The sequence below is a fragment of the Eurytemora carolleeae genome, unplaced genomic scaffold (genome assembly GCF_000591075.1).
Source record: "Eurytemora carolleeae unplaced genomic scaffold, Eaff_2.0 scaffold910, whole genome shotgun sequence".
NCBI classification, from domain to species: Eukaryota; Metazoa; Arthropoda; class Copepoda; order Calanoida; family Temoridae; genus Eurytemora; species Eurytemora carolleeae.
Window position 1 is genome coordinate 123,853 of NW_019396803.1, and position 11,352 is coordinate 135,204.

General features: G+C 29.4%; 1 protein-coding gene and 1 long non-coding RNA gene across 2 annotated transcripts; both read left to right on the plus strand.

Moving 5' to 3' along the window:
• Nucleotides 1-22: 22 nt before the first annotated feature.
• Nucleotides 23-5,431, plus strand: LOC111708840 (PIH1 domain-containing protein 2). The gene is made up of 6 exons (XM_023482342.1): nucleotides 23-198; nucleotides 1,616-1,669; nucleotides 1,930-2,013; nucleotides 3,830-3,960; nucleotides 4,924-4,991; nucleotides 5,307-5,431. Exons 1-6 carry the CDS (start codon nucleotides 172-174, stop codon nucleotides 5,429-5,431), a joined length of 489 nt encoding a protein of 162 aa, XP_023338110.1. The 5' UTR covers nucleotides 23-171.
• Nucleotides 5,432-6,117: 686 nt separating this feature from the next.
• On the plus strand, nucleotides 6,118-8,153 carry LOC111708842 (uncharacterized). Its single transcript, XR_002766739.1, has 3 exons — nucleotides 6,118-6,154; nucleotides 6,904-6,969; nucleotides 7,425-8,153. It is a non-coding gene; the product is annotated as an uncharacterized LOC111708842 (long non-coding RNA).
• The last annotated feature ends 3,199 nt before the right edge of the window (nucleotides 8,154-11,352 follow it).

Here is an 11,352-nt window from a genome sequence, read left to right on the forward strand (position 1 = left end):
CCCCAGCGGTTTATGACTTATAAGCCCTACCCCCGGAAAAAAATCCTGTATACGCCCCTGAATTTTTGTATCTCCAAAATATTCGAAATTCGACTCAGTATATTTTCCAGTTTCGCCTTTATAATACGACCTGCTAACAAGGTTTAAACAATTATTCTAAATTGTCTAGATATGAAAACCTTGATGAGTGCTGCTCAGGTATAATATTCTGTTAATTTAAGTGATTGCTTATCATTTTAGAAATATTACTTATAATATTGAGACCACTTCTTCTTTAAATTCATTCTTTATACCAAAACTGCATAATTAAATGCAAGTGATGATTTTTAATTCATCTTTGATTTGCATAACATTTTCTTTGATATCAATGTTATTTAAAGTTCACTTGGAAATATTTAGTTTATAAATAGTTTTTTTGCTGCAGTTTTCTCACTGTCTTTTTAATATACTGAGTGTCCCACGAAATACCAGTTGATATAGACAACTTAAAAGTTTTCTTTGATATTTGAAAAAAATTGGGGCATGTATAACAATTCGAAGACATGATTTTAGCAGTAGAATTCTATAAATTTATAATCACAAAATACCTCTGGTCGCATTTCCAAAATGGAGTCTGCCCTTTTTTGTGCCTAAAGGTGAACAAAGAAAGCCTAATTCAAAAAGCAAAACCAAACCTCCAAACCGCCAAACAACTCTCATTTTTCGTGTGACACCCTGTCCCTTCAACATTGTCGGAGAACCTAGTACTCCCACTATCTCCATCCTGATCTATGTATTTAGCCTATTTTACTATTATACCCGGCCCATGTGTCGCAATTCACAAACCAAGGCCCATATAATATGCTTTAGAAGGGAGAAACATAAGATTATTAAATTCTGTTGGGGTTTATTTAGGGACAAAATGGATATCATGCGTAGTAAATAATCTTTGAGAAAATCTGTAATATTGTCTCATTTTTTGGGATAAGCAAAACTTAAAATATGTATTGCTTTAAAGTGAATCTACAATTGAGACCCAAAGGACGGCGGACTGTTCAAATTATAATTTTAAACAGTCCAATAAACATGAAATGGAACAGAAACTTGGAAATTCAGTGCTAGCTAAATAACGAACGTCGACTAGAAAAGTTTTATTTTATACGTGTTTCATTAATCATTAACAAACGGCTTTAAAAACTCTCAACATAGTCATACCCACTACCCAGCCCTACACGTACCCATTTCTCTGAATACATTTATTTTTTCAAGCATTGATGTAACAATTTTTTTTAAAAAAACATCAAGTTCACATACATAAGATTGCTTAAATGTCGTCTTCCTATTTTACATGTTTATGGATCCGTCTGATACAGAGCGTCCAAGCTTTAACGCCAAAATACGCACATAATACTCGAAAAACCAAGTATTTTCTGCAAGAAAACTTTTATAAAAACCTTGTATATTTTTTAAAAATGATTCATTGTTTTTCAATTTTCTTATTAGTCACTAAAATCACAATTTTGAGCTATACACCATCTAATATGATGTGGGACACCCTGTATATGAACAAACTATGTCAATTTTTAAAGCTGTTTCTAATTTTGTGAAAATAAAACCATTGTTAAATTTTGTTTAGAATATTTGGGAGTCCTTGGATAAGTTAAAATCATCAGACCCGCAAAAATATCAAGTAAGAAATTAATAGTAATTAAATTAAAGTTTTTTCTATATTAGCTTAGTTTTGAATAAACAGATATAAATTGTCTGATATATTGATCATCTTTTTTTGGAGGGGGGGGGGCTTCTTAAAGGGATTCTATGCCTTTTAGAATTAGAATTATTTGTATAGAATCTCAACTCAATGCAAAGAATTTTAAATAAGAGATTTTCAGAACGTTATCTTAAAGGTAAAAAATATTCCCTATCGTTTAAATATAATGATGTTTTCAGGAAGTTGTGGAAGAGTCTATAAAAGCTGGTTCCGTTCACCAATCCACTCCTCAGCCTTTCTGTTGTATTACTGTAAAAACTAAGGTATATGCCCGAAGTATAGACTTGTGACAAGTTTAAAAAATAAAAGGATTTAAATTTTTCTATCAAATTGTGGTATCATTTACTTTACTTTGCGCAATAAATATTGTTAATATATATTTTGGTATTTTGGTATTTTGGTAACCGGAATCCACTTTTAGATTAATCGTTTGTCAATTAGCTTGAAAGCATTCAGCTATAGCATTTAAAAGAAACAGTTAATTATATATTTTTCTTCTATTTAAGTATGCCATATGAAATGTGTAATGTGCTTAGGATTTTTTTTCAAAAAGATCGTTTTCGTTTTGTGTGTCTATTTTGGGAATCTTTTAAACTCTGTAATGGCGTTGGACCAAACCTCTGTAGAATAAAAAAGTAGAAGTTAGTTCCACAATTTATTTCAAAACGAAACGGTCGTTTTGAAATAGAACTTTTTTCACAACGAATATTAAAAAATTGAAAAACGAAAAAATCCTTTTTCGTTTAAAAACGAAAGCCTTAAAAACCGTTATACGTCTCAAAACAAAAAACTTGAACAAAAAACAAACTATGATCACCTATTCCAGAGGACATTCATTTTTGTGACCTCTGAAGGATTTATTTGCTATGATTTGTCACCATTTCTTACCATTCTAAATCTACCTCTCAAGTTGCATTACCAGCTTATAAGCTCAAATATCTAGAACTGTATATGCGTGCAAATATGAGAACATTGATAATACATACATGTTGTTATATGACACCATGGCGGAATATCATATTAGATTTTGCTTTATTTAAAGGTTCAAAAGTATTTGAGTTTTTGCCACAAACTCAAATTTGCTTATTCCAGTATGTTTGCAACCTGATGCATTATAAGTGCATACCTTTGATATTTCAAACTTAGATTCTTTGAGCTAAAATTTTTCATAGTTTGAAATATGGTCAACAACATCTGGTTGCAAGAAATTCAATTCATTTGAAATGTATATTTTTTGGAAAGACTGAAATCATGAAATTGTCAGGGGGGGGAGAATATGAATTAAAATGTTGAAGACCGAGTTTTATCTACAGAACATCAGAATTCAGAATTAGAGAATTTCTGGCCGTCATTAAAGTTACATGCTTTTTTATTTCTTTCGTTAAGAGTCTTAAGTTAGCATAATTTCACGAATAAAATATATAAGAATAAAATTTTGAATTATGTGAAACCTCTGAATTCCAAATAATCTGTGGTGTTTTACAAACAAGGATAAAAACAATGATCAACTTAATATGTTAACGGTACATTTTCAAAGTCATTGAAAATCGTCTAAATGGGACATTGGCATGTTTCCAATTAAAACTTTTAAACTGCTGTGTTTTTGTTTATTATGTTTATCAATCTAAATCCAGGGATGAGATTGTTTAAAAAGTAAAAAGTTCATCATCATCGTTTTCCGTTTTAAATACTAGAAATATCCTTTTTTGTTTTTTTTTATCGAAAAACGGAAAAGAATCCTTTTCTGTTGAAACGGATAACAGAAAAATGTTATTTTTTGTTTTATAACGGAAAACGACAAAAAAAAAACATTGCTTCCCGTTTCAAACTGAAAACGATTATTTTTCTAAAACGACATTTTTTTAAACCGACCGTTTTGAAATTTTCAATAACTTCACTTTATAAAACGATCGTTTTGGATTTTTCAAAACAAAACAATCCTTCTCTAAAGCTTTTGCATCAGGTTGCAAAGAAAAAAGAGACTCGAAAATTTGAGTTTATGGCAAAGGCTCAATTCCTTAAGATGATAATTTCCTTTTAAGATTAAAACAAACTTAAAAATGATTTTCATCATTTCAGCACGACGTGTCTTGTTGTATAAATTTGCTAAGCTGGGAGCGGGTACAAAAACCAGATTTTTCAAGAGAAACTCCCTCCCTCCCCATCTCAGGGGGGAACAGTATTGTTGTTCAAGGACAGTTTGTTTATAGGTAGTATTAATATCATTATTATAATTATCATCATCAATAATTGTTATCATTTTTATAATTTTAATATAATTATTATTAATTATAATAATTATTATTTTATTATCATACTGAAAGTAAAAAACAAACTTGTATACGGTTTGGGTTTTAATTTTTGCAGATTTGTAAAATTTCTTGGATTTAATTTGGATATTGCAGTTTAGTTAGCTAATACGACACTTATCCCTTTTAACCTTAATTTTTTATTCAATCAAAGGACGGGGGGGGGGGGGGTAAGAGTACGCCCCCCCATGATATTTTTCTTACAATTCTAAGTGTGTCACAGTGTTACCATTTAAAGGAAATATATAAGGCCTAAAACTGATGTGAATAAGTTTAAAAATTAAAAAATGTTTACAGTATAAAAAAGAACAAATAATGGTTGATACTGATGAATCGAAGAAAGCCAAAGCTCTCTGACAAACCCTCCGCCTTTTGTCCGCCTTATATCACGGGTTAATCCTCTTCCTTTCGATTCCTCGAGACTACTAACTCCCTGTTTCGGTTTAAGCCTAGTATGATTTCTGGATGGCATTTTTAACGAACAGACGCATACATGAGGCGAATTACCATTCGCCCCACTTTTTTTTTGACTTATAGCTATATACAAAAGAGCTAATAGGCTGTTATGCTTATAGGCCGGACTACTTGCAATCTGAGCTTAGCTCTGGGTCCGTATGAGGACTGAAGGGGTTGCATCAATAGAACTATCCAATCTGAGCTTAGCTCTGGGTCTGTATTAGAACTGAAGGGGTTAAATCAATGGACCTATCCTTATTCCAAGCTATTGATCTCACACTGGTTATAACTATTGGTTTAAAAGTTTTTCAATTAGAAGTGTTAGATTCTTTTGTGATAAAAAAAATAAAACATGTTGGCGGTTTATTTTCAATCGCAAAGTTAAATTAATTTATTCATTTATTTAAGTGCTTGTGTGAACCCTGAAGTTTTAACAAACCAAACTTCGGAGGAATTAGAAAATGTTCTTCATTTAGGTAAAGGGGTTGGTTGGTTGGTTGGTTGGTTGGTTGGTTGGTTGTGTCCGCGAAGTTATAATTTTAGAACAAAATGTATACGAATACGAAACATATAGTGATATACATGGTGGTTATGGTGGAAAAAAATAAAAAAATTTGTGGGGGGGGGGTGAAGAGAAAAATGATGAAACCTCTTTTAATATACATTTAAAACTTTATTTCAGAAGCCATCATACAATTTCACACAAAAAATCATAATTTTTCAAATAACAGAAAGATTCTGCGAGTTTTACACTAAAATATTTGAAATTCTTTTTAAAATTTGAATTTTAGTTTTAAAGTTTGTTGAATCTGTTAACCCTGGTCTTGAGCTGCTCCCTAAATTCAGGTTTAGTCTTTTTTCATCTTTTTTTTATTTCTTTTTGAATTTTTCTGCACTAACCTACAAACCAAAGTAATTTTTGCATTTATTTTTCTTAAATGTGCACATTAGATTTATGTTCTCAATGTGAATTAACCAATATTTGGTCAAGGAAAAACATAAAATGATCAGATTTAGTTCTCAATGTGAATTAACCAATATTTGGTCAAGGAAAAACATAAAATGATCAGATTTAGTTCTCAATGTGAATTAGCCAANCAGAATTCATAGTTTGAAATATCTAAGGTCTACGGCATTGGAATCCAAAGATATAGGGTTTAGAAAAGCAGAGTTTGTGGCAAAGATTCAATTCTTTTATAAACTTCATCAATTTGAAAAATTCAATCAATTTGAAAAATTCAATCAATTTGAAAAATTCAATCAATTTGAAAAATTCAATCAAAATGAAAAATTCGATCAGTTTGAAAAATTCAATCAATTTGAAAAATTCAATCAATTTGAAAAATTCAATCAATTTGAAAAATTCAATCAATTTGAAAAATTCAATCAATTTGAAAAATTCAATCAAATTGAAAAATTCAATCAGTTTGAAAAATTCAATCAATTTGAAAAATTCAATTAATTTAAAAAATGCAATCAACCGAACAACTTAATCATTTCAATAAAATTGAAAAACTCAACGAATTGAAAAATTTGATAATTGTTTGAAAATTTTATCAATTTGAACAAACAATTTGATATTGATGGTCAATTTCACTTTTTTTCAGGAATCTGAAGTGTCATCTTTTTTCAAACCAAGGTTTAGGAAATTTTTAAAAAGACTTTTCACAAAACAGAAAATTAGAGTAAAAAGAGCTTGACGTAATTTCAAAAGAGTAACTTAAACCAATTGCAACATTTTTGGACATCTTTGAAATAAAAAAAAATTGATTCCTTACTAAAAAAGTGTTTTAATCTCGTAATATTTGCAACCAAACGGTGTAAACCTTTTATACTTAAAACTTTGACTATTTGATCCAACAGAATTAATAGTTTGAAAAATGCAAAGATCTGTACAACATGATCGTTGTTAGTTCCCAAAACAAGAAGACATTTGATTAAGCACAATAAGACAGCGGCGTAGATTAAAGAATAATATCTGTGTTGTAAATTGTAAATAATATTCTTTTTTATCAAAGTGACTCTCGTTGAAATTTCCATTAAAACCCGCTTTTTTATCGAGGGGCATGTCTGATTAACAACGGTACCCTTCAAACCTTGATCTCATCAATATTGGAAGATGGAAGATGACGTCGTGTTTTATTTTAAAAATTGTGTTAAATTGTGACAATTTTTCTATAGAGAAACCACAACTGAAAATAATTTGTTTTCAAAAACAAAAACAAGGAAATCTAAAAGTACCGCTGTGGATCAGACTTAATTAATTTTACAGTTCTTTCAGTGTCAAATAAAATGTTTAAAATTGCTCACTATTGGAATGCATTGGTTGTTAATAAAAGGAAAAATTTAGAATTTATTTAAATTTAATGAAACTCTTCTTTCTTTCAGTTCTGCGCCAATAACGTCTAAAAGATTGATAGAAGAAATTAAACCGACGAGAAAATTAGCAAAAAGGTAGAAATAATTTTTTTTCAAGATCGCTGTGGTTAATTTTTATTTCAGACTTGGAAAAAATAGGTTTGATATTCTAGAATATCCTAACATATCCTAGAATATCCTAGAATATTCTAGGATATCCTAGAATATTCACGAATATCCTAGAATATCTTAGAATATTCTAGAATATCCTAACATATTTTAGAATACCTTAGAATATCCTAGAATAACCTAGAATATCCTAACATATAATATAATAAAAGATTGAACCCTAGTATTTTTGCTTATTATGAAAGATTGAAATGTTTTTCAAGCGTCTCTTAAAAACTAAAAATTTAGAATTGGTTGTATTTCAATTTTATTCAGTGAAAACTAGGTTGCCAAAGCCAAGACAAGAAAACCAAATACTATTTAAATGTAACTTAATGAATAATTCATGAATTCTAAAAAAGGAGATAAATTTGTATTTCCAGAAATGAGTTTGGGTCCAACCTTCAGAAAGCCTTCAAGCCGACCGGAAACTCTGAACCTGGATCTAATATTCCGGAAATAAAAATCCGGATTCATCCGGAGGAAAGTTATCTTACTCCGGTACAAACCAGAAAACTTTAAACAAAACAAAAAACAAAAAAGTGTTCAGATGAACTAATTACTCTCCTCATACTCCTAATATTCTAATCCTATATCCATTGCATAAAACCGGGATCCCATATGTTTACAACCGAACTTTTGATTTTTCAAACTATCAACTTTTATATACTTGATCAAAAGTAAAATTTTTTCATATTAAAGGTTTACCCCATCTGGTTGCAAAGATGTGGATATGAGAAACATTTCTTTTTCACCTGATGTTGAACATTTCATCACATGAATCTTAAAGATTTACACCATTAGGTTACAAAAATCAAGGGATTACCAAATTAGAGTATTGAAAAGAGTAATTACTGATAAGTTTATTTCTTTCCGAGCAAATAAACAACTAAGTTAAGTAAAAAATGTATTTTTTTTACCTGAAAAAAATTATTTATAACCTTATTCTTTTTAAAGATAACAGGCAAAAAGTGTGAATGAACTGTTTTGCCCATCAAAACTCAGAAAGTTGATGATTTCCAATAAAAGAATTAATTCCGTTCCTGTAAACTGTATTGTTAATGAAATGATAATAATAATAACAATAAGAATACTATTCTATAACCAACAACGTAACAACTGTAAATTGTTAAAGTTCTTAAAATCATTAAAAACTAAAAATAAAAAAATTTAAATTTATAATGACTAATCATATTTCTATTGCTCTTGCTAAAAATATTTGCACATGGGAGAAGTGAAATAAGAATAAAAGTAGAAGAGACTCCAGGAATAAGAATTGAAGAGACTTCAGGATATAAGAATTGAAGAGACTTCAGGGAATAAGAATTGAAGAGACTCCATGAATAAGAATTGAAGAGACTTCAGGGAATAAGAATAGAATAGCCTCCAGGAATAAGAATTATAGAGACTCCTGTAATAAGAATAGAAGAGACTTCAGGGAATAAGAATAGAACAGACTCCAAAGAATAAGAATATAAGAGACTTCAGATATAAGAATAGAAGAAACTCCACGAATAAGAACAAAAGAGACTTCAGGAGTAAGAAGAAAAGAGACTCCACGAATAAGAATAAAAAAGTCCAGGAATAAGAATAAAGAGACTCTAGAAAAGAAAAGAAAAGAAGTTATGTAAGATAACTCTGTATACAAGGTTTATATGTGTTGAACGCGCGTAAACTACGTTGGTGTACGCCGATGCGCGTAGTTTATACTTAGACTTGGCGCGCTTCATACTCAAAACCAGAGCAAGCGAAGTGAATATTACAATTAATCCATTTAAATATTGATATATTAATTTCAAATTTTTATTCAAATATTTTGATTTTACGGTTGCTTACATGTGATTTTGGTAATTTGTATTCACTGATGATGCAGGTTATTTAAGTTCGTACGTGCTCTTTTGATGTTCCATTACTTTTTTAAAAATCTAATGTTTGTCTATTTATTTTTCATGTCTGTCCAGCACTTTTAATGTTTTTCACGCCTTTCAAATGTTTGTCCATCTCTTTAAAATGTTTGTCCATCCCTTTTAATGTTTGTCCACACCTTTTAAATGTTTGTCCATCCTTTTTAAATGTCTGTTCATCCCTTTTAAATGTTTGTCCAACCCTTTTAAATGTTTGTTCATCCCTTTTAAATGTTTGTCCATCCCTTTTAAATGTTTGTTCATCCCTTTTAAATGTTTGTCATCCCTTTTAAACGTTGGTCCACAATTTTTAAATGTTTGTCATCCCTTTTAAACGTTAGTCCACAATTTTTAAATGTTTGTCCATCCCTTTTAAATGTTTGTCCACCCCTTTTAAATGTTTGTCCATCCCTTTTTAAATTCTTGTCATCCCTTTTAAACGTTAGTCCACAATTTTTAAATGTTTGTCCATCCCTTTTAAATGTTTGTACACACCTTTTAAAATTGTGTCCAACCCTTGAAAAGTTCATCCACATACCTAAAATAATGGTCAGTCATGCTTTAATCGGAACAGAAAGACAAAGTACCATTAATTTTATACGATTTAATATACAGAGTATACACACATCACAATCAGATAGATGTAACTCTATTGATAATCTGATGTTATTTCTATACTCCTAGAATCAGACTTCTTCAAGACCGTAACACAATGTAAACACAATAAAGTTTTTAATGGTCCTTGACAAGTTGACAAGATCTTCCGTGAAGAGTTTAGCGTAGCATGGAACAACATCCGTGTAAAATTTATGTTGGTACGACTTTGGGACCTCGTATCTCCTCTAGTTTGAATTTTAAGTGTCAGTAAACTATTGGGATTTATTGCTTAAAGGACTACATTTATTTGTAAATAAAAAAATCTATGCCTTATATGCTTTCTGAAATGTTGTCTTTCATTTTATTTGAAAAGTATTTTATTTTATGCAATATTGATTAAAATATAAGATAGACCATATTAATCATTTTTCCCTTATTTTAATGAATTGGGCCAAAATCAAGAGTGTGGTAAATAAGTTTCAGTAATATTCCATATGTTCTCACAATTTCACTTTACAATATACAAATTATAAAACATATCTCATACACAAAACACGCCTGCACACAACTTGTATTTTATGTAAACTAATTGGGGAACCAGGCTTTGCCTGGAAACAAAGTTTTGCCCCACCCAAATTACCAATAAAACTATTATTTTGGCATGCCACGTCACGTGTTATGAAGTTTTTGGACTTAATTTTCTTAATATCTCGAATCTCTAGATTATATTTTATCCCTCGCTAAAGCTCGGAACAAAATTAAATCTAAAAAGACTTAAACCTTCTTGATAAAGAGAAAATTTCTGTCCAAAAACACTGCGAACCAAAATAACAATGTTATAAATAGTTCTTAGGATCTCACTATACATGATATTTCATGCCTTCATTAAATATGTTTTTTACAAGATCTTTCATGATCATTATATTCCAAATGTGTACAGTATACCATTTGAATACTTTAGTTGATATACTATTGTTCACTTTTAATCAATTTATCAATTGAATCGGTTCAAAAACCAGAAATTAGAATATTTGTGGGGAAAATGTTTAAAAACCAGAAATTAGAATATTTGTGGGGAAAATGTTTAAAAACCTGAAATTAGAATATTTGCGGAGAAAATGTTTAAAAACAGAAATTAGAATATTATTGGGAAAAATGTTTAAAACCTGAAATTAGAATATTTTTTGGGAAAAATGTTTAAAAACCTTAAATTAGAATATTTGTGAGGAAAACGTTTAAAAATCTAAAATAAGATCAATTATGTGTGGGAAAATGTTTAAAAACCAGAAATTAGAATATTTGTGGAAAAAATGTTTAAAAACCAGAAATTAGAATATTTGTGGAAAAAATGTTTAAAAACCTGAAATTAGAATATTTGTGGAAAAAGCGTTTAAAAACCAGAAACTAGAATATTTGTGGGGAAAATGTTTTAAAACTTTGTGTTTAAATCTATATCCGCAATTGGTCACTTACACAAAAATGTTAACAACGAAAATAGCTGGTAAACAAAAAATGTCAAAAAATACGAAATCCTTTGTTTTTTTATAACCCTCTAAATTTTAAAAGGTATTTTACAAAAAGATTTCAGATTATTTCTCAGCAATTTTACTTGAATTTCTAAATATTTGTTGAGACACATTGTAAGAATATATAGAATTCTGCCATACATTTTAATTAAGTAGTAATCTTTAGATATAGAATCGCATATGCAGCTTAATTACATTTTAATTAAGTAGTAATCTTTAGATATAGAATCGCATATGCAGCTTAATTACATTTTAATTAAGTAGTAATCTTTAGATATAGAATC